This window comes from Lolium rigidum, chromosome 6 (assembly GCF_022539505.1).
Source record: "Lolium rigidum isolate FL_2022 chromosome 6, APGP_CSIRO_Lrig_0.1, whole genome shotgun sequence".
NCBI classification, from domain to species: domain Eukaryota; kingdom Viridiplantae; phylum Streptophyta; class Magnoliopsida; order Poales; family Poaceae; genus Lolium; species Lolium rigidum.
Window position 1 is genome coordinate 202,409,829 of NC_061513.1, and position 23,885 is coordinate 202,433,713.

The following is a 23,885-nucleotide window of genomic DNA, read 5'->3' on the forward strand; positions in this document are numbered from 1 at the left end:
TGAGTCCTCTCAGGTAGAAGATCTCGAGGAACTGGAGGACGATGATGAAGAAGAAGAAGATAAGTACCACCGGCCAAGGTGGTGCCCTGATGGACTCAGCCGTTCCCAAAAACGTAGGGTTCAGCGACTACGTGGTTTGGAGGAAGCCGAAAGGTTATACCTGCACACCTTAAGGAAGGCGCGGCCTGATCTGGCCGCGAAAATTCAGCGACGCCTGGACGAAGAAGGTCGGACACAAAGGAAAGAGTGGCGCCCCAGACAAAAGAAAGCCGATGATGAGACATCGGCTGGCACAAACATGGTGTTCATCCTTCCGACGGAGTTTAGTGCTCCAGGATTAGACGAAGCACCTGTGGCACAACTCTATCGCGGCCCACGGCCGGTTATCTTTGAGAAGCCACGAGAAAGAAGCTACGGATACACTGAAGGCCCCGTACTTGCGAGGCTATATCAACGGGCAGCCTTGTCAACAAGATCGTTGGTGGACACCGGAGCGGCGATCCAACATTATGCCATACTCCATGCTACGTCGGTTGGGACGCTCTAGCTCGGATCGATCAAGACCAACGTGACACTGAGCGATTTCAACGGCCAAGCATCTGACGCACAAGGTGTTCTGAACGTGGATCTGACCGTAGGAAGGAAAACCATCCCTACGACGTTCTTTATTGTCGATAGCAAGAGCACCTATGTTGTCCTGCTAGGGAGAGATTGGATTGATGGCGTGTATTTCACACGTTCGTTGGGCAACCCCAAGAGGAAGGTATGATGCGCACAGCAGCAAGTTTTCCCTCAGAAAGAAACCAAGGTTTATCGAACCAGGAGGAGCCAAGAAGCACGTTGAAGGTTGATGGCGGCGGGATGTAGTGCGGCGCAACACCGGAGATTCCGGCGCCAACGTGGAACCCGCACAACACAACCAAAGTACTTTGCCCCAACAAAACGAGTGAGGTTGTCAATCTCACCGGCTTGCCGTAACAAAGGATTAACCGAATTGTGTGGAAGATGATTGTTTGCAGAGAAAACGAGTAGAACAAGTATTGCAGCAGATTTGTATTTCGGTATTAAAAGAATGGACCGGGGTCCACAGTTCACTAGAGGTGTCTCTCCCATAAGATAAAAGCATGTTGGGTGAACAAATTACGGTCGGGCAATTGACAAATAGAGAGGGCATAACAATGCACATACATGTCATGATAAGTATAGTGAGATTTAATTGGGCATTACGACAAAGTACATAGACCGCCATCCAAGCTGCATCTATGCCTAAAAAGTCCACCTTCGGGTTATCGTCCGAACCCCTTCCGGTATTAAGTTGCAAAGCAACGAGACAATTGCATTAAGTATGGTGCGTAATGTAATCAATAACTACATCCTCGGACATAGCATCAATGTTTTATCCCTAGTGGCAACGACACAACACAACCTTAGAACTTTCTCGTCACTGTCCCGAGTGTCAATGCGGGCATGAACCCACTATCGAGCATAAATACTCCCTCTTGGAGTTACTAGCATCAACTTGGCCGGAGCCTCTACTAATAACGGAGAGCATGCAAGATCATAAACAACACATATGCAATAACTTGATAATTAACATAACATGGTATTATCTATCCATCGGATCCCGACAAACACAACATAGAGTATTACGAGATAGATGATCTTGATCATGTTAGGCAGCTCACAAGATCCAACAATGAAGCACAATGAGGAGAAGACAACCATCTAGCTACTGCTATGGACCCATAGTCCAGGGGTGAACTACTCACTCATCACTCCGGAGGCGACCATGGCGGTGTAGAGTCCTCCGGGAGATGAATCCCCTCTCCGGCAGGGTGCCGGAGGAGATCTCCGAATCCCCCGAGATGGGATTGGCGGCGGCGGCGTCTCGGTAAGGTTTTCCGTATCGTGGTTTTTTCGCATCGGGGGTTTCGCGACGGAGGCTTTAAGTAGGCGGAAGGGCGAGTCGGGGGCTGACGAGGGGCCCACACCACGGGCGGCGCGGGCCCCCTTGGCCGCGCCGCCTTGTGGTCCGGCCACCTCGTGGCCCCACTTCGTATGCTCTTCGGTCTTCCGGAAGGTTCGTGGCGAAATAGGCCCCTGGGTCTTCGTTTCGTCCAATTCCGAGAATATTTCGTTACTAGGATTTACGAAACCAAAAACAGCGAGAAAACGACAAGCGGCACTTCGGCATCTTGTTAATAGGTTAGTTCCGAGAAAATGCACGAATATGACATAAAGTGTGCATAAAACATGTAGGTATCATCAATAATATGGCATAGAACATAAGAAATTATCGATACGTCGGAGACGTATCAAGCATCCCCAAGCTTAGTTACTGCTCGTCCCGAGCGAGGTAAAACGATAACAAAGATAATTTCGAAGTGATATGCCATCATAACCTTGATCATACTATTTGTAAACATATGTAGTGAATGCAGCGATCAAAACAATGGTAATGACATGAGTAAACAAGTGAATCATAAAGCAAAGACTTTTCATGAATAGTACTTCAAGACAAGTATTAATAAGTCTTGCATAAGAGTTAACTCATAAAGCAATAAATCAAAGTAAAGGTATTGAAGCAACACAAAGGAAGATTAAGTTTCAGCGGTTGCTTTCAACTTGTAACATGTATATCTCATGGATAATTGTCAACATAGAGTAATATAACAAGTGCAATATGCAAGTATGTAAGAATCAATGCACAGTTCACACAAGTGTTTGCTTCTTGAGGTGGAGAGAGATAGGTGAACTGACTCAACATAAAAGTAAAAGATAATGGTCCTTCAAAGAGGAAAGCATCGATTGCTATATTTGTGCTAGAGCTTTTATTTTGAAAACATGAAACAATTTTGTCAACGGTAGTAATAAAGCATATGAGTTATGAAAGTTATATCTTACAAGTTGCAAGTCTCATGCATAGTATACTAATAGTGCCCGCACCTTGTCCTAATTAGCTTGGACTACCGGATCTTTGCAATGCACATGTTTTAACCAAGTGTCACAATGGGGTACCTCCATGCCGCCTGTACAAAGGTCTAAGGAGAAAGCTCGCATTTTGGATTTCTCGCTTTTGATTATTCTCAACTTAGACATCCATACCGGGACAACATGGACAACGAGATAATGGACTCCTCTTTAATGCATAAGCATGTGGCAACAATTATTATTCTCATATGAGATTGAGGATATGTGTCCAAAACTGAAACTTCCACCATGATTCATGGCTTTAGTTAGCGGCCCAATGTTCTTCTCTAACAATATGCATGCTCCAACCATAAAGGTGGTAGATCTCTCTTACTTCAGACAAGACGGACGTGCATAGCAACTCACATGATATTCAACAAAGAATAATTGATGGCGTCCCCAGAAAACATGGTTATCGCACAACAAGCAACTTAATAAGAGATAAAGTGCATAAGTACATATTCAATACCACAATAGTTTTTAAGCTATTTGTCCCATGAGCTATATATTGCAAAGGTGAATGATGGAATTTTAAAGGTAGCACTCAAGCAATTTACTTTGGAATGGCGGGTAAATACCATGTAGTAGGTAGGTATGGTGGACACAAATGGCATAGTGGTTGGCTCAAGTATTTTGGATGCATGAGAAGTATTCCCTCTCGATACAAGGTTTAGGCTAGCAAGGTTATTTGAAACAAACACAAGGATGAACGGTACAGACAAAACTCACATAAAAGACATATTGTAAACATTATAAGACTATACGCCGTCTTCCTTGTTGTTCAAAACTCAATACTAGATATTATCTAGACTCTAGAGAAACCAAATATGCAAACCAAATTAGCAAGCTCTAAGTATTTCTTCATTAATGGGTGCAAAGTATATGATGCAAGAGCTTAAACATGAGCACAACAATTGCCAAGTATCAAATTATCCAAGACATTTTAGAGTTACTACATGTAGCATTTTCCAATTCCAACCATATAACAATTTAACGAAGAAGAAACTTCGCCATGAATACTATGAGTAAAGCCTAAGGACATACTTTTCCATATGCTACAGCGGAGCGTGTCTCTCTCCCATAAAGTGAATGCTAGGATCCATTTTATTCAAACAAAACAAAAAACAAAAACAAACCGATGCTCCAAGCAAAGTGCATAAGATGTGACGGAATAAAAATGAACCTGATAATGTTGTCGATGAAGAAGGGGATGCCTTGGGCATCCCCAAGCTTAGACGCTTGAGTCTTCTTAGAATATGCAGGGGTGAACCACCGGGGCATCCCCAAGCTTAGAGCTTTCACTCTCCTTGATCATATTGCATCATACTCCTCTCTTGATCCTTGAAAACTTCCTCCACACCAAACTCGAAACAACTCATTAGAGGGTTAGTGCATAATAAAAATTCACATGTTCAGAGGTGACACAATCATTCTTAACACTTCTGGACATTGCATAAAGCTACTGGACATTAATGGATCAAAGAAATTCATCCAACATAGCAAAAGAGGCAATGCGAAATAAAAGGCAGAATCTGTCAAAACAGAACAGTCCGTAAAGATGGATTTTATTAGGCCACCAGACTTGCTCAAATGAAAATGCTCAAATTGAATGAAAGTTGCGTACATATCTGAGGATCATGCACGTAAATTGGCTTAATTTTCTGAGCTACCTACAGGGAGGTAGACCCAGATTCGTGACAGCAAAGAAATCTGGAACTGCGCAGTAATCCAAATCTAGTACTTACTTTACTATCAAAGACTTTACTTGGCACAACAAAACATAAAACTAAGATAAGGAGAGGTTGCTACAGTAGTAAACAACTTCCAAGACACAAATTTAAAACAAAAATACTGTAGTAAAAACATGGGTTGTCTCCCATAAGCGCTTTTCTTTAACGCCTTTCGGCTAGGCGCGAGAAAGTGTATCTCAAGTAACATCGAGAGACGAAGCATCAACATCATAATTTGTTCTAATAATAGAATCATAAGGTAACTTCATTCTCTTTCTAGGGAAGTGTTCCATACCTTTCTTGAGAGGAAATTGATATTTAATATTACCTTCCTTCATATCAATAGTAGCACCAACGGTTCGAAGAAAAGGTCTTCCCAATATAATGGGGCAAGATGCATTGCATTCAATATCCAAGACAACAAAATCAACGGGGACAAGGTTATTGTTAACCAAAATATGCACATTATCAACTTTCCCCAAAGGTTTCTTTTTAGCATTATCAGCGAGATTAACATCCAGATAACAATTTTTCAATGGTGGCAAGTCAAGCATATCATAGACTTTTTTAGGCATAACAGAAATACTTGCACCAAGATCACATAAAGCATTACAATCAAAATCTTTGACTCTCATTTTAATGATGGGCTCCCAACCATCCTCTAGCTTTCTAGGAATACAAGTTTCAAGTTTTAGTTTTTCTTCTCTAGCTTTTATGAGAGCATTTGTAATATGTTTTGTGAAAGCCAAGTTTACAGCGCTAGCATTGGGACTTTTAGCAAGTTTTTGCAAGAACTTTATAACTTCAGAGATGTGGCAATCATCAAAATCTAAATCATTACAATCTAAAGCAATGGGATTATCATCCCCAAGGTTGGAAAAAATTTCAGCGGTTTTATCACGAGCAGTTTCGAGCGGTTTTAGCAGTTTCAGGTAATTTTGCGCGCTTTGCACTAGGACTAAAAGCATTGCCAACACCAATTATTTTACCATTGATAGTAGGAGGTGCAGCAACATGTGAATCATTAGCATTGCTAGTGGTGTTAATAGTCCAAACTTTAGCTACATTTTTCTCTTTAGCTAGTTTTTCATTTTCTTCTCTATCCCACCTAGCACGTCAGTTCAGCCATTAATCTTATATTCTCATTAATTCTAACTTGGATGGCATTTGCTGTAGTAACAATTTTATTTTCAATATCCCTATTAGGCATAACTTTCGATTTCAAAAGATCAACATCGGAGGCAAGACTATCAACTCTAGAAGCGAGAATATCAATTTTATTGAGCTTTTCCTCAACGCATTTGTTAAAGGCAGTTTGTGTACTAATAAATTCTTTAAGCATGGCTTCAAGTCCAGGGGGTGTATTCCTATTGTTGTTGTAAGAATTCCCATAAGAATTAGCATAACCGTTACCATTGTTATAAGGATATGGCCTATAGTTATTACTAGAATTGTTCCTATAAGCATTGTTGTTGAAATTATTATTTTTAATGAAGTTTACATCAACATGTTCTTCTTGGGCAACCAATGAAGCTAATGGAACATTATTAGGATCAACATTAGTCCTATCATTCGCAAGCATAGACATAATAGCATCAACCTTATCATTCAAGGAAGAGGATTCTTCAACGGAATTTACCTTCTTACCTTGTGGAGCTCTTTCCGTGTGCCATTCAGAGTAATTAACCATCATATTATCAAGGAGCTTTGTTGCTTCACCAAGAGTGATGGACATAAAGGTACCTCCAGCAGCTGAATCCAATAAATTCCGCGAAGAAAAATTTAGTCCTGCATAGAAGGTTTGGATGATCATCCAAGTAGTCGATCCATGGGTTGGGCAATTTTTAACCAAAGATTTCATTCTTTCCCAAGCTTGAGCAACATGTTCATTATCCAATTGTTTAAAATTCATTATGCTACTCCTCAAAGATATAATTTTAGCAGGGGGATAATATCTACTAATAAAAGCATCCTTGCATTTAGTCCATGAATCAATACTATTCTTAGGCAGAGATAGCAACCAATCTTTAGCTCTTCCTCTTAATGAGAAAGGAAACAATTTTAATTTTATAATGTCACCATCTACATCTTTATACTTTTGCATTTCACATAGTTCAACAAAATTATTGAGATGGGCAGCAGACATCATCGGAACTAACACCGAGAAAATTGCTCTCGCATAACAAGATTCGATAAAGCGGGTTTAATTTCAAAGAATTTTGCTGTAGTAGCAGGTGGAGCAATAGGTGTGCATAGGAAATCATTATTATTTGTGCTAGTGAAGTCACACAACTTAGTATTTTCAGGGTTGGCCATTTTAGCGATAGTAAATAAAGCAAACTAGATAAAGTAAATGCAAGTAAACTAATTTTTTTGTGTTTTCGATATAGCAAACAAGACAAGTAAATAAAGTAAAACTAGCAACTAATTTTTTTGTGTTTTGATATAATGCAGCAAACAAAGTAGTAAATAAAATAAAGCAAGACAAAAACAAAGTAAAGAGATTGAGAAGTGGAGACTCCCCTTGCGGCGTGTCTTGATCTCCCCGGCAACGGCGCCGGAAAATATGCTTGATGGCGTGTATTTCACACGTTCGTTGGGCAACCCCAAGAGGAAGGTATGATGCGCACGGCAGCAAGTTTTCCCTCGGAAAGAAACCAAGGTTTATCGAACCAGGAGGAGCCAAGAAGCACGTTGAAGGTTGATGGCGGCGGGATGTAGTGCGGCGCAACACCGAGATTCCGGCGCCAACGTGGAACCTGCACAACACAACCAAAGTACTTTGCCCCAACGAAACAGGTGAGGTTGTCAATCTCACCGGCTTGCCGTAACAAAGGATTAACCGAATTGTGTGGAAGATTATTGTTTGCGAGAGAAAACGAGTAGAACAAGTATTGCGACAGATTTGTATTTCGAGTATTAAAAGAATGGACCGGGGTCCACAGTTCACTAGAGGTGTCTCTCCCATAAGATAAAAGCATGTTGGGTGAACAAATTACGAGTCGGGCAATTGACAAATAGAGAGGGCATAACAATGCACATACATGTCATGATAAGTATAGTGAGATTTAATTGGGCATTACGACAAAGTACATAGACCGCCATCCAACCGCATCTATGCCTAAAAAGTCCACCTTCAGGTTATCGTCCGAACCCCTTCCGATATTAAGTTGCAAAGCAACAAACAATTGCATTAAGTATGGTGCGTAATGTAATCAATAACTACATCCTCGGACATAGCATCAATGTTTTATCCCTAGTGGAAACAGCACAACACAACCTTAGAACTTTCTGTCACTGTCCCAGGTGTCAATGCAGGCATGAACCCACTATCGAGCATAAATACTCCCTCTTGGAGTTACTAGCATCAACTTGGCCGCAGCCTCTACTAATAACGGAGAGCATGCAAGATCATAAACAACACATATGCAATAACTTGATAATTAACATAACATGGTATTATCTATCCATCGGATCCCGACAAACACAACATAGAGTATTACAGATAGATGATCTTGATCATGTTAGGCAGCTCACACGATCCAACAATGAAGCACAATGAGGAGAAGACAACCATCTAGCTACTGCTATGGACCCATAGTCCAGGGGTGAACTACTCACTCATCACTCCGGAGGCGACCATGGCGGTGTAGAGTCCTCCGGGAGATGAATCCCCTCTCCGGCAGGGTGCCGGAGGAGATCTCCGAATCCCCCGAGATGGGATTGGCGGCGGCGGCGTCTCGGTAAGGTTTTCCGTATCGTGGTTTTTTCGCATCGGGGTTTCGCGACGGAGGCTTTAAGTAGGCGGAAGGGCGAGTCGGGGGGCGACGAGGGGCCCACACCACGGGGCGGCGCGGGCCCCCTGGCCGCGCCGCCTTGTGGTCCGGCCACCTCGTGGCCCCACTTCGTATGCTCTTCGGTCTTCCGGAAGGTTCGTGGCGAAATAGGCCCCCGGGTCTTCGTTTCGTCCAATTCCGAGAATATTTCGTTACTAGGATTTACGAAACCAAAAACAGCGAGAAAACAACAACGCGGCACTTCAGCATCTTGTTAATAGGTTAGTTCCAGAAAATGCACGAATATGACATAAAGTGTGCATAAAACATGTAGGTATCATCAATAATATGGCATAGAACATAAGAAATTATCGATACGTCGGAGACGTATCATGGATCCACGCCAACTGTTGCATTCCATCCACGATGCACCAATGCTTAATACAGTGGGATGGAGATGAAGTAGAGGTCGTCCACGCAGATGACTCAGCCGAGATTTCAACGGCTGGCATGAACGTTTGGGAGACAACAGGCCAAGAGCCACTCTCAGGCATCACTTTGGACGACTGCGAGCGCATCGACGTAACGAAGGACGGGGTGAGGCTGGTCTTATCCACCGGCCTGACCGTGTAACAAGAGCAAAATCTATGAACAAACGTGACGATGCCGATCCGTGTGATCGGCCCCAAAGATCTATGGACGAACATCGCAAAACCTTCATTGAGCGATTCAATCAACATGGAGGCCGATTCCAGCAATCGGCCAAAATTATCCTCACCATACGTTCTGCCTGTGTTCAACGTCGATCTAACGGGCAACAGGTTTACATCGGATGATGAGCTGAAAGAAGTCAACATTGGACCTAACGGAGCCGACGTTCAAATACAGTGCCTTGGCTAACCACAGAGCCGATATCCGCAGTTACCTGGCAGAATCGGCTCGGGGGGCACCTAATCAGATGAACATGTGCGATACATGTGCAGTGAAATATTGGGGGCCGATAAAAAATCGGCCAGTAAAAAAAAAATTCTCATGATGTACAGCTGATGCACAGACATCGACTTTAGAACTAAGAAACAAAGCCGATGCACAGCCATCGACTCTAGTACAAATTACACAGGATCTACCAGCTGCGTGTTCCAGACGCGGATTTCGACCAAGTCGGTCTTCAGTTCGGCTTCGAGGCCTTCTGCTTCCTCGAGGGAGTGAACAATGAGAGCTGCCTCAGCTTCAATGAGCCGATTTTGTTGCCCGAACCTTCTCTTCGAGGACTTCCAACCCTTTGCGCAAGGTCGCCAGTTCAGCGATGCTTGTCGGAGGTGTCGGCTTGGCGTACAAGACAGCCTTTTGTTCATTAAGCCGATTGGTGTTTCGTCTGCAATATCGGCTTTCGACGGTGGCAAGTCTGGCTGGCTCTGCATGGTGGCTGTCTCAGAATTTCCTGAGTTTGAAGCCCTTTGACTGAACTGTGTGTCCTCGCCGCTGTTCTTGCCTTAACTGAGGCTCGGGGGGCAGCTGATTTGGTGGATATTCTGTTTTGGAAGCCGATTGGAGTGTCATCGGCTGACCCTGCATCATAACCTGCTTCAAAAGCGGTGAGTTGTTGCAGAAGAAGACCACCAGGGCTGCTAAAAGGAATTTGAAAGGGAAGCCGTCATCATCTACAGGGTCTGGACCGTCCTGTTGCTGCAAGAAGATGAAGGAGACTGGATTTTCAAAACAGCCAATGAACAGCGATCGGCTATAGAATTGCAAAGTATTATGGTCAGATATCAAATTACAGTCTGAATTTGAGAAGTGCTTGACTGACTGTCTAAATTGGTATCTGAGTCTGGCTTCATGGGCGTTTGAGGCGAAAAGTCCGATACGTTGCTATCGGTCTTGATGCGGCAAATGGAAGACTTGAAATTGGATGAATTGAGAGTCAAATTGGAAGAACAATTCTTATTGATTCAGAGGAACGGCTTTACAAGAAAGAGCCGATGGCTCTCAAAAAGATCATCCGATGCCTAATGCACTGCTACTATTAGTCCTATACTAATTGGCCCCTGCTCTAGGGGCCGTCGCTGTCCTCATCATCGCCATTGTAGCCGCCGCCGGTGCTGCTGCTGGCGAGCTCCTCGTCGCTACTGCCGTAGCCCTCGACGGGGGCTTCTTCCTCGTCATCATTGTCCTCGTCGTCATCTGACCAGGCCCAGCCGCGAAAGCGCTTCGCCGGCGGCTCATCAGAGGAAGTGTCGCCTTCCTCTTCGTCCTCGTCGGAGGAGGTGTCGTCCTCTTCATCCTCCTCTTCTTCCTCTTCGCCGGAGGAAGCGAAGTTACCCCAAGAGAGGAGGTCGTCTTCACTCTCCGCCACCAGTTCTCCATCAATCAGGAACCGGAGGTCGTCCTCTCCATCGGTCAGGGGCAAATCCCCATCTGACCCGACGAGGGCCTCAGGTGGGCCGTCGGGCACGAAGTCAAAGTCCCACTCCGGTTCTTCCCATTGGTTGTGCTCTGGCATCAGCTCGCTTGAGGAAGAGGATTGGAAGGAGATAGCCGATGCAGCAGAGGAGGAGGATGAGTCCATGGTGGGGGAGGGATTTTCGGTGTCTGATACTGAGGGAGAGGATGAAGAAGCAAATTACTCGATGCGGTTAAATAAAAGGGGATATAGTGGAGATTCAATGCCACAGCAGTTTCTGAGGAAGTGGTGCCCAAAGAGAGAGAATTTTTTTTTGCCAGGTCACGCGGAGAAGCGGAGGAGGCAAGGCATCATGATGATGGATACTGCGACGGTTCTGTTCTGCCACGACATGACCCGACGAAGAAAAAGCAGAGTGATTTTGGAATTGTCATTTCCAAAACCAGGGGGGCATGTGTTATCACCAGAATTTGACCCGGATCAGAGGTGGGCCGCGATTGGAGATGGGCTTGAAGAATATACATAGAAGAAATACATGAATCGGCCTTATATGCAAAGTTTGGGCTAGTTTGCCCGTATATCTGTAATATAGTAGGATACGTGTCATTAGATAGAATTTGGCTCGTGCACGGTTGGGATTATTCCCACGTTAGAAAGTCTACGGACTATAAATATGTATCTAGGGTTTATGAAATAAACAACAATCACGTTCACCACAAACCAATCTAGGCGCATCGCCAACTCCCTTGTCTCGAGGGTTTCTTCCGGGTAAGCATCATGCTTGCCTAGATCGCATCTTGCGATCTAGGCAAGACACGTTTATTCGTTGTTCATGCGTTGCTCGTGCCGAAGCCTTGTTGATGGCGAGCAACGTAGTTATCATAGATGTGTTAGGGTTAGCATTGTTTCATCGTATCATATGCTTTCGTCCGTGCAACCCTTAGACGTCTAGCCGCCCTTACACCTATCTTAGGTGTAAGGGCGGCACCCCGCTTGATCATTATTTAGTAGATCCGATCCGTTATGATTGCTCCTTGTTCTTCAAGGATTAGTTTAATATCTGCATAGTTAGGCCTTACAAACGGGTTGAAGGATCCAGTGGCGCGTAGGGTGTAGTTTGCTAGCCCTAGACAGGATGTTCCGAGGATCAACCTCATGTTGGTTTTTAGACCTTGTCTAGGGTCGGCTTACGATCACCGTGCATGGCCGCCAGGCTCAATCACGCGTAGGATGTTCCGATTATGTGGTGAAAACCCTAAATCGTAGTAGGTCGTTTTAGCTTTATATTGATCAAGCAGGACCACCATATATTCGTACACCTCGTACGGATCATGGGTGGATCGGCTCCTTGAGCCGATTCACAGGATAACCTGAGAGCCGATCGAGGCTCGTATTTAATGTTTGCGTGTATGCCATGCAAGAAGCTAAGCGAGGCAAATCCAACACCTTCCTGACCAGGTATAGGTCAGGTGGCACGCCCTTGCACCAGCATCGGACGTGCGTGCCGAGTCTTTGCGGGCCGTCGCTCGGAGGGACCAGGGCCAGCCGCAGTCCTGGGAGCCTCCCGGCTCTACTGTGTTGCCCGTCGCTGCTCGCCGGTGGGTTTTTGATCGCAACAGAGGGCAAACTTGACCCTCAAGTTTCGGGGAAGCTTACCCCTTAAGTCTTGGGAAACTTATCCCGTAAGCTATGGGAAACTTGTCCCATAAGCTTGCTTGGGATTGGGCTGGTTGGCATGGTGCGCCCAGCCCATTGAGGCTACGCAACACCTCTTTGGCCCATGTGGCCCCTCCCGAGGTGGTGGGCCCACCAGTGGCCCCTCCCGATGTGGTGGGCCCACCAGTGGCCCACTAGAACCTTCTAGAAGCTTCGGTCAAAATACCGACATTTTTCCCGAACCTCGGAAGATGACTTCCCTCATATGAATCTTATTATCCGGACCATTCCGGACCTCCTCGTGATGTCCTGGATCCCATCCGAGACTCCGAACAACATTCGGTCTCCATCTCATATTCCATATCTACTTAAACAACATCGAACCTTAAGTGTGTCACCCTACGGTTCGTGAACTATGCAGACATGATCGAGACTCCTCTCCGATCAATAACCAATAGCAGGACCTGGAGATCCATAATGGCTCCCACACATTCAGCGATGACTTAGTGATCGAATGAACCATTAACATACTATACCAATTCCCTTTGTCGCGCGATACTTTACTTATCCGAGGTTCGATCATTAGTATCTCTGTACCTAGTCAACCTCGTTACCGATAAGTACTCTTTACTCATACCGTGATATGTCATCTCTTGTGACCTTGTCACATGCTTGCAAGCCAATTAGACGACATTCCACCGAGAGGGCCCAGAGTATATCTATTCGTCATCAGGATGGACAATCCCACTCTTGATCCATATGCCTAAACTTATACTTTCCGAATACTTAATACCATATTTATAACCACCCATTTATGCAATGGCGTTTGATGTAATCAAAGTACCCATCCGGCGTAAGTGATTTACATGATCTCATGGTCGAAGGATTTGGTTACTATGTATTGAAAGCTTATAGCAAGACAAACTTAATGACTTGATCTTATGCTACGCTTATTATGGGTGTGTGTCCATTATATCATTCTCCCAATGACATAACCTTGTTATTAATAACATTCAATGTTCATGATCATGAAACCATGATCATCTAATAATCAACAAGCTAGCTTAACAAGAGGCTTACTAGGGACTCTTTATGTTTACATAACACACAAGTATTAATGTTTCCGGTTAATACAATTATTGAATGGGATGCAAACATTTATCATAAACACAAGATATAATAATAACCACTTTATTATTGCCTCTTGGGCATATCTCCAACACTTTTATCGAAAAAACATGCTAGAGTCTTACCGTGGCTGCAACCTGCCAGCCTAAAGAAGTGGTTATTCGAGCCAGGCTGCAAGCAATGGCGGATGACGGTGATGGACCTGCTCGGGTGCCGGTGATGGCAGGCCGACAATTATATAATCCCGCCCATAAAAAAGGGCCCATGAGGCGAACTGGAGTAGCGGAGCTATGGGTAATCGATCTGGGCCGAATATAATTTTCTACGAATTGGTCTAGGCCCCCAGTCTACTTTGAATATAAGCTGGACTCCTCTGTAGGCTTGTTTCGAACCGACTAAATAGGCCTTGGCCTTTACTCACCCAATTTGGCCCAAAGACACCCGGATGCATAACAAACAAGTGGGACCCTTTGTGAACCCTATGGGTCCCACATCTCCATGTAGGCCCGAGAGACGATATGGCACCCAGAAAGCTGCCTGACATAGACATATAATTGTGATCGCATGATGTCTACGGGAGCTTCTATTCTTGTAGACAGTGTTGGGCCTCCAAGAGCAGAGGTTTGTAGAACATCAGCAAGTTTCCCTTAAGTGGATCACCCAAGGTTTATCGAACTCAGGGAGGAAGAGGTCAAAGATATCCCTCTCATGCAACCCCGCAACCACAAAGTAAGAAGTCTCTTGTGTCCCCAACACACCTAATAGGTGTACTAGTTCGGCGAAGAGATAGTGAAATACGAGGTGGTATGAATAAGTAGTAGCAACGGCACCGGAAAAGTGCTTTGCCCGGGACGAGTAAACAAGCAGTAGTAACGCAGCGAGTAGTAACGCAAGTAGTAGTAACGCAGATAAAACAAGTAAACAAGCAGACGATAGCGATATTTAAGAACAAGGCCTAGGGATTAGACTTTCACTAGTGGACACTCTCAACATTGATCACATAACGGAATAGATAAATGCATACTCTACACTCTTGTTGGATGATGAACACATTGCGTAGGATTACACGAATCCTCAATGCCGGAGTTAACAAGCTCCACAATTCAATGTTCATATTTAAATAACCTTAGAGTGCATGAAAGATCAATTCGACTAAACCAAGTACTAACATAGCATGTACACTCGTCACCTTCATGCTATGTAGGAGGAATAATACACATCAATACTATCATAGCAATAGTTAACTTCATAATCTACAAGAGATCATAATCATAGCATAAACCAAGTACTAACACGGATGCACACACTCGTCACCATTACACCGTGCAGGGAGGAATAAAACTACTTTAATAACATTGCTAGAGTAGCACATAGATAAATTGTGATACAAAATACATTGCAATCATAAAGAGATATAAATAAGCACTTCACTATGCCATTCATAACGAGTGAATAAGTATTCTGTGAAATATAGCCTAAGAGACCCACACGGTGCACACACTGTCACCTTTACACACGTGGGACAAGGAGTCTCCGGAGATCACATGAGTAAACCTCACTTGACTAGCATAATGACATCTAGATTACAAGCATCATAATATGAATCTCAATCATGTAAGGCAGCTCATGAGATTATTGTATTGAAGTACATAGGAGAGAGATGAACCACATAGCTACCTGCGTGCACCCCGAGCCTCGATGGAGAACTACTCCTCCTCATGGGAGCAGCGGCGGTGATGAAGATGGCGGTGGAGATGGCAGCGGTGTCGATGGAGAAGCCTTCGGGGGCACTTCCCCGCTCCGGCGGGGTGCCGGAACGAGAGACTCCTGTCCCCCGGATCTTGGCTTCGCGATGGCGGCGACTGCGGAAGGTTTTCCGTATCGTGGTTTTTCGCATCGGGGGTTTCGCGACGGAGGCTTTAAGTAGGCGGAAGGGAGAGTCGGAGGGCTGACGAGGGGCCCACACCATAGGGCGGCGCGGGCCCTCCCTTGGCCGCGCCGCCTTGTGGTGTCGCCACCTCGTGGCCCCACTTCGTATGCTCTTCGGTCTTCTGGAAGGTTCGTGGCAAAATAGGCCCCTGGGTCTTGATATCGTCCAATTCCGAGAATATTTCGTTACTAGGATTTACGAAACCAAAAACAGCAGAAAACGACAAGCGGCACTTCGGCATCTTGTTAATAGGTTAGTTCCAGAAAATGCACGAATATGACATAAAGTGTGCATAAAACATGTAGGTATCATCAATAATATGGCATAGAACATAAGAAATTATCGATACGTCGGAGACGTATCATCGCACGTGCGCAAAAAATGGCCATGAAACTGACATGTGGAGCCCTGGTTAGTTGTACTGACAGGACTAGACCACTTCGTTGGCTGGGAGGCTGTCAGAACGGGCGGCCCCACGTAGGAAGGTCGTATCGCTACCTGACATACGGGGCCCAACAAGCTCTGACATGCGGGGTCACACCACATCTCCATGTGGGCCCGGCGGGAATGTCACCTGGGAGCCACGTAGGCCCGTCATATTATGTAGGCCTACCAAACTCTGACATGCGGGGCCAGACGTCCAAAATTGACGGCAGGCAGATACTTGTGATCGCACGTGCGCAATTTTTTTTTGACATGACAACTAACATGTGGAGCCCACGTTGGTGGTACTGACAGGTCTGGTCCACTTCACATGCCTGGAGGTTGTTGGAATGGGCGGCCCCACGCAGGAGGGTCGTGTCGGTACCTGACATGTGGGTCTGAGTGCTGCAGGTCGGGTACATGTGTGCGAACAGTGGTTGTCTCCCCTTATAAATATGGGTCCCAGTGCTATAGGCCTTGGACTGCTGTGCGGGCAGATAGAAAAGTACGTGCATAGTGTGTCCACAGGCCCGAAGCCCAGCTCTTGTGACGCCCCCTACCAACTTTGCAATTCGGGCCGCCCACCTCCCGCGACGGTCATTTCTGCACAATCGTTGACGTTTAGACCTTGGCCGTCACTATTTTTTTGGCCTGAGCGGCCCAAAACGCCACCTGTGACGCGAAAACGCGGTACCGTCACAAAAAAAGACATTCGCAGACAGATTTGCAAACCGTTAGGAACATACCATCATTGATGCCCCAATTGTTTGTAGTGAGATGCTGGTCCAAAGCCCGGTCGTGCCGCTACGAACATGGGGGAGATACAGAGGATCTCCTCATGACGAGAGCATCGCTAAGTTCCAACTGGAGCCAGAGCATGCCGATGACGAAGGAGGCTACAGTGCACAGAGCAACAGTGGTCAGCGCCACATAGAACATAGAAGGACATCACGAGCCCAGGGTCAAAGCTACGATCCAAGTTCAGCCCAACGTAGGCAAAGAATCCCACTACCAGCCCATGCTGGGGCTCCTTCTCTTGTAAGCTACCTCTCCACTATATAATGAGAGGTAGCACTCCCTTGCACATGATGCTTCATGACACTATCGATTCTAGGGTTTCTCCCTGTGTAGACTTCATCTTCTACCTCTAGCTCATAGCTTGAAGATCACCATTGTAGCTCGTATTGTGCTTATACATTTCAGACAAGCAGGAGTAGGGGTGTTACCTCCTCACGAGGGCCCCTAACCTGGTTAAAACCTCGTGTCCTTGATCATGTGTGTTCTTCATCTCCCCCTCCTTCGGATCCCTCGGTGCACATTGGCCCCAAGATAAGCCTACCTATGGCATCTGTTTGTTCACCACGATGACATGTGCGGCAGGATTGCCCTCTCCCAGAGTAGGAGAGGACTTTCGCCTCACAGCCGCCTCAATAAATCTCGGGGAAAATATGGCTTAGGTTTTTGGGCTAGATGGAGACGTTTGTAAAAAGGGGGACCCCAGACGATTTTTGAGGCCCATTTGGGCATGGGTGGCACACCCAGCCAGGTAGGGCGCGCCACCTATGCTCATTTGGCTCTTGTGGTCTCCCTCGCGTGCTTGTTTGACCCATTGTCTTTCTCCCGGTGAAAAACTGTAGGTATTTTCCTTCGATTTTTAGGTGTCCAGAAGCTCCCTGTACCAGCAAAATACGAAAAAGGAGGTTTTCTGTCTCCCATAAATTAAATACCAATGAAATGGACTTTGTAGAAAATAATGATGTATAATGGCAAATATCATTCAAAAGTAATCATATGAGTCACAATATTAATGATGTAAAATGCACGTATAACCGCCGCGTGGGTTACCTAGGCGACGTTGACATCTTCACCGGGAGCGCCACGCGTGCTTCGACGAGGAGGAGGGCGCCTTAGAGGAGGAGGACGAACTCCAACCGCCGAACCTCATGAAGGACAAGGCTATGGAGATGGCCACGGCAATAGCGAGCTCGACGACCTCGCTCGGTGGGATGGCCTCGCCGTCCAATTGCGGGCCTTCGTGTTTGCCCAAGGGAGGCCCCTGACCCCTCCGTCGCCTCCTCCCAACTAGCACCGCCTCTGGCCGCGCCAGCACCACCTTCGGCGCCTCAACAACCTCTGCATTGGTCGTGGGCTTGGGCGCCACTGGTCTATATCAGCCTCATCGACGACGACAGCAACTAGGCAGCCTTGGTAGGCGCCATTGTTAGCTATGCCTATTTTCTTGTAGTTTTTACTTATTTTTGGCACTATGTAAAGGGTTATATTATAAATGATTTTTTTTGGCAAAAAACGCGTCAGGCCGCTAGGCTACCCGGGCCCAAACGGATGTATCAGCCAAATAAGCCAATTTCATGTTCGTGACCTGACCCAAACGGACGTAGGCAGACACTTTTGGTGACTAGAACGCACCGGGCAGCTGGAGATGTCCTATCGCCAACACCTAGCACTAGACCGAACCCTAGACTCTACGACTATACATGAAAGGGACCCACATCTTTCTCGTCACCGATCACCACCCGAGAGAAGAGGGGAGGTGCAGATCGGCCCTAGATCTAGAGGAACCAAGAAGATTAGGTACGGGGCCGAGCCATGGAAATGCTACTTGTTAAAAATAAAAAGTATAGGTTATCGAAAGGTGCTATTTCATTTTGGTGACACGTAATATGGATCGAAGGGAGTAGCATGATTTGAAAAGAATGAAGAATATAAGTGAATTTAATCAAATTAATAATTCGGGACAAATTTATACTACTACGCCTTCAAATCTCCAAAACATATCTGATTAGTCATTTTCAAATCTTCAAAACATATCAGAATTTGTTATTTTTGTCCAGGTCAAAATAAAAATAATTTCGGATTGGGATTTTCCATGATTGTGGGATGTATCAATGGTAATCTACAGAATTATTTTCATGATTTTTTATAACTTGTAAAAATATTTTTAACTTTTTTTAACCGAGCGAGAGCACTGGAGCTCGTGAGCTAAAATCACTTTTCATGAATTTAATCAAATTAATAATTCGGGACAAATTTATACTACTACGTCTTCATTTTACCAGGAAGGAAGGAGGAGTAGTAGGTCAAAGCACGAGAGCAGCACGCGGTGCTTCTGGTGTGCACGGGCGACACACAGCGCGAAACCGTGAAATAGCAGGAAAACAAAATCTTGTCTTCACGCCGACGTCAGCCCTAGCGGTTTCTGCCCCCTCGCGTGCTCTACGCCACGAACCAACCCTTGCCAGCCGTCCGATCCCCCGCCACGTCATGGATCCGCGTGCCTGTTCTTGTACCCAACGGCCAGGATTTCTGCTGGCCCATCTGCCCAAACCTAGGGGCTCCCACGGCCCTCAGTTCTTCCCCGCCTGCTACAAATTCGCCCAAAATTTCCCCTAAATTTCCCACAACCACAACGCCATCTCAAACCACGGCAAGAATTCTTCTTGCGAGGATTCGTGTCTAGTAGAGGAGATGAAGCCAGCTGTGGAAGGGGACGAGCGGGCGGCGGAGATCGCCCGCATCAAGGCAGCCGCCGCCGCCGCAGCAGCCAAGAAGGCTGCGGCGGAAGAGGTGGTGGATGTGGAGGAGGATGAAGAGGAGGAGGAGGAGGAGGCTGTTGATGCTGAGGACGACGATGACGAGGACGACGGTGACGAGGAGGAGGAGGACGACGAAGATGATGCTGACGAGGAGGACGACGGGGAGAAGGGGTCGGCGGGGCAGCAGGTGGTGGACATCTCCGACGAGGAGGAGGAAGAGGCCGGCGACGAAGAGGAGGGCGGCGACGATGATGATGACGACGACGACGACGACGATGAAGATGAGGAGGATGACGATGAAGTCGAAGGGGAGGAGGACCCCGAGGTATAATTTCCTCTATTTTAGCCATGCTGTTCATACCGAATTTACTCTTTTTTGTTCAATTATCTCAGTTATTCTTCGTTTCCTTCCGTGTTATTAGATCTGTGATACTTTTTCTCTAACCATCTATCTGCCCTTATGCCGGAGAAAATCGAGATCTTGCTTTTTCTCGATATCGTAACAGAGACGCGATTCCTCGGCGCAGGACAATTTTTTCTAGTTTCGGGCGATTTGTCGAGGCTTCCCCATCCGAAAGCCCAAGCCAGATTCGGAAATTGTTACTATCGTTATTTCAGGCCATCTGACGTTTTAATGCTTTTCAGATCTGGAAAAAAGTGGGGAGAGATCCTTTTGCCTTTTGGTCGCTAGTCAGCTAGATCTGGAAATTCAGTTCTTTTTTGCAAATTTTTCTTCTCGTGTATATATTTTTTATAGATCTGTTTGATTGTTCTCTGCTATACCGTTTACCCTTTCCTGTCCTTTCACTGGTGTGGTAAAGAGACTTTCAAGAGGCTTATCCACCTACCCTGGCGCTGTTGCTGTTGTGTGGTCTGTAGTTTAGCCCATCAGATCACAGCCACAACTGTTTACTTATTTATTTATTTTTAAACAAAAATAATTTAACTGTTTATGACCTACATGAAGCCACAGCCCCTAGAATACCCGTGCCATGTATTTCCAGTACTTCCCCTGTGGACCATTATGATCTGAGATCTTGTTTTTTAAGAAATCTAATTATTTCTCCATGGATCCATTAGATCTGCAAGGATTATGTGTAGATCTGGCGGATTGGAAAGTAGTTCTTGGCTTTATCGTAGTTTGCTTTTGGAGATGATGATTTTCAGAGGCTGTTTCTGAGGATGAGCCTAGAGCCTGTCCTACGCTGTAAAACAACTGATTTGCCTGTCTGATCCAAAGCAATAGCATAGCACTGTTATTTTCTCTATTTTTTTTTGGTGTGCGGATATGATGAACATCAGAGGCTGTTTCTGAGTATGAGCCAAAAGCTCGTCCCTTGCTGCAAAATAACTGATTTGCCTATCTGATCCGAACCACTAGTAAGACGCTTGGTTTTTTCTCTATTTTGTGTGGAGATGATGAACATCAGAGGCTGTTTCTGAGGATGAGCCCAAAGCTTGTCCTGTGCTGCAAAATAACTGATTTGCCTATCTGATCCAAAGCACTAGCCAAACATTTTGTTTTTCTCTTCCATTTTTTTTATTAACTATGTTAGGATATGATGAATATCAGAGGCTGTTTCTGAGGATGAGCCTAGGGCCCATCCTGTGCTGCAAAATAACTGATTGCCTATCTGATCCAAAGCACTAGTAAATACTTATTTTTTATTTTTATTTTTTTTCCTTAAATAGATTTATTTAGGACAGGGCGATTATCAGATGATATTTCTGAGAAACAAGCCTAGAGCTTTTGCTGTGCTGCAAATTAATTGGTTGCTTGCTGTCCTTTTTTTTTTCTAGTGTATTTTCCTGTAAAATATTTAGGTTAATAACAAATTTGGGATGCGATGATTATCTGCTGATGGCTATTTGTTATGTGACGACATAGTTGTTTTCTCAATATGCCTGTTTCAAGGTTTTTTTTTTCTTTAGTTGTAGGTTGAAGCTGGATATATCACATATATATGCAATGCTTACTTATCTTTCCTTGTACTACTTCTCAATTGGGAAATGACGATTAATTCATCTCAGATGTCCTTAATGGGCTTTTCAGAATGATGAAAAATTGCACGTCAGTCTGATCCCACACATGTTTCTAAACTCATTTTAAACACAAGCTTTTCCTCTCATCTCGTTGTACTACTTGTCAATTGGGAAATGACGATTAATTCATCTCAGATGTCCTTAATGGGCTTTTCAGAATGATGAAAAATTGCACGTCAGTCTGATCCCACATATGTTTCTAAACTCATTTTAAAAACAAGCTTTTGTTTTTGATTGGGAAGTGATGATTAATTCATGTCAGATGTCCTTATGGATTAATGATGAGAATTGCACGTCAGTCTGATCCCAAAAATGTATTTAAACTTTCGTTTTCTGAACTATGTTTCTATCATCAAATATGAAACTAGCATCTTAAAATCTGTTGTCAACAGTTAGAATACCTGTGAGACTTAATACTGTTTGTTGTTTGTCAGGAGGAGCTGGGAACTGAGTATCTGGTGCAGCCACTTGGCCGTGCTGAAGATGAAGAGCATTCTAGTGATTTCGAGCCGGAAGAAAATGGTGATGGTGCGGATGATGATGAGATTGATGAGGATGATGATGCTGAAGATGGTGATGATGCTGTTAAGGCGCAATCCTCGTCGAAGAGGAAGAGGTCAGGTGGTGAGGATGAGGACGACGATGACGACGATGATGGTGATGACGATGATGATGGGAGGCCTCCCTCAAAGCGATAGTAAAAGTAACCTTGGCTAATCTTCTGCTAAGGGCAAGGAAAATAATCTGCTTGGAGAAGATTGTTGGTAAATGCTTGTAGCTCTAGGACATCTGTGGTAGGTGTAGCAGCTCAAACTTGAAGAGTCTACCCATGTTAGTTGTTAGTGCATACTGCTGATGTTGATTTAGCCTCCGGGAATCTCTGTGAGAATTAGATATGGGGCTTGTTATATGCTTGTGTAGCTTCTAATTCAGTTCTGTGAAATGTGGATGCTCTGTTCTCAATCCCGGTGTCATGATATTACTACTTTTCTTGTCTGATAATCGGCAGCCCGCTGGTAACTTGTTGATTATTTTAGTTCTTGTTGGTAACTTTTCCCTTTTGTGTGAATTTTTTTGCAACGAGTGAATTGAATTGGAACATCACGTGCTGAGGAATAAGGATGTTGCATTTGGTTTTGCAGTTGTGCACACGGGTCTGATATCAATCAATTGTGTCGTCCAAGGCCAACGAAAATGACATTCGGATATTTCTCTTCACGCGGTGAGATTCAAAACGAGTTGCATGTGTGCGCATTAAATGTGTTCACCATACAACGGTGCGGTCATCAAAGGCGCAAATCGTTCTTCCCCAGTTTATGCACTCCAATATTATGGACCAATACCGCCACCGGAAAGAGAAGTCTTGTCATAAGCCACCTACAAATCTCTTTTAGTGGGCTGTAAACTATCGCGGAGATAGCCAGCTGGATTTTGCCCAATTTTGTCTTCCTGATCCTGGCCCATCTTCTAGCTAAATGCTCATAGTATAGCTAGCTTAAACTAAGGAAAATGCTTTGATTCCTCCGGAGGCTGCGGGCGAGAGCAACCTCCGGATCAGCCACCGTTGGATCCATCTAATTAATCCTCCTAGGCCCGCCCTATGGGGCCCACCCGCGTTCTTATCCTGTGACCCAGAGCAATCGTCTTCCTCCTGGGGCGCGTCTCCAGTTCCCCGTGCAGCACCGCCCGCCTTCGCCATGGATCGCCGCCTCTCCGAGCCACACACCGTTTGGGGCGCCGCCGCGGACCCGCAGAGCGCCGCCGTGTGCCTCGGTGCCGCCACCGCCGACCTCCAACCCGTCGCGCTGTACCCGGGGGCATTGATGCCGACCTCCACCGCGTCGCTCTTTGACCCGAGGGGGTCGCCGTCGATCTCCACCGCGCCTCCTTGTGCCCCGAGGGGGCCGCCGCCATCCAGCACCCCATCGACGAGCCCCTCACACCAAATCGCCATGGGAGAGCCAGGGGACCTCGCCGGCCGGGCTCGACGGAGCGCGCCTCCACCTCCATCTCCGTGACGGCCGCGCGTCTCCATCTCGCGCACCGCCATCTCTGCCCCCTGTGACGGCCGCACGCCTCCATCACGCACACTGCCGCCTCCGTGCCGCAAGACGGCCGCCCGCCTCCATCCCGCGCACCGCCGCCTCCGCCCGCCACGACGGCTGCCCGCCTCCATCCCTGGGCGCTGCTCTTCAAGGTCGGGGGAGGTGCTGCAAATGTTCAACGGCGGTGCTGTAAATGTTCCGTGGCTCTGCTTCTTTACTACATTAT

The 23,885-nt window shown here is 45.8% G+C and overlaps 1 protein-coding gene and 7 non-coding genes across 8 annotated transcripts; all 8 read left to right on the forward strand.

The window, feature by feature from the left end:
- The first annotated feature begins 19,373 nt into the window (after positions 1–19,373).
- On the forward strand, positions 19,374–22,577 carry LOC124661066 (nucleolin-like). Its single transcript, XM_047198929.1, has 2 exons — positions 19,374–19,896; positions 22,049–22,577. Exons 1-2 carry the CDS (start codon positions 19,504–19,506, stop codon positions 22,310–22,312), a joined length of 657 nt encoding a protein of 218 aa, XP_047054885.1. The 5' UTR covers positions 19,374–19,503; the 3' UTR covers positions 22,313–22,577.
- LOC124668861 lies at positions 20,717–20,811 on the forward strand. Its single transcript, XR_006991930.1, has one exon. It is a non-coding gene; the product is annotated as a small nucleolar RNA Z119 (small nucleolar RNA).
- Positions 20,852–20,946, forward strand: LOC124668862. Its single transcript, XR_006991931.1, has one exon. It is a non-coding gene; the product is annotated as a small nucleolar RNA Z119 (small nucleolar RNA).
- On the forward strand, positions 20,980–21,074 carry LOC124668860. Its single transcript, XR_006991929.1, has one exon. It is a non-coding gene; the product is annotated as a small nucleolar RNA Z119 (small nucleolar RNA).
- Positions 21,123–21,216, forward strand: LOC124668863. The gene has a single exon (XR_006991932.1). It is a non-coding gene; the product is annotated as a small nucleolar RNA Z119 (small nucleolar RNA).
- On the forward strand, positions 21,574–21,659 carry LOC124668821. The gene has a single exon (XR_006991900.1). It is a non-coding gene; the product is annotated as a small nucleolar RNA Z122 (small nucleolar RNA).
- LOC124668824 lies at positions 21,721–21,806 on the forward strand. The gene has a single exon (XR_006991902.1). It is a non-coding gene; the product is annotated as a small nucleolar RNA Z122 (small nucleolar RNA).
- Positions 21,848–21,925, forward strand: LOC124668825. The gene has a single exon (XR_006991903.1). It is a non-coding gene; the product is annotated as a small nucleolar RNA Z122 (small nucleolar RNA).
- Positions 22,578–23,885: the final 1,308 nt, after the last annotated feature.

Bases quoted from the DNA above. Each gene is read 5' to 3' on its own strand.
- LOC124661066 (XM_047198929.1), top strand. From the start codon at position 19,504: ATGAAGCCAGCTGTGGAAGGGGACGAGCGGGCGGCGGAGATCGCCCGC. The intron at 19,897-22,048 runs GTATAATTTCCT...GTTGTTTGTCAG, and splicing joins AAGGGGAGGAGGACCCCGAG to GAGGAGCTGGGAACTGAGTA.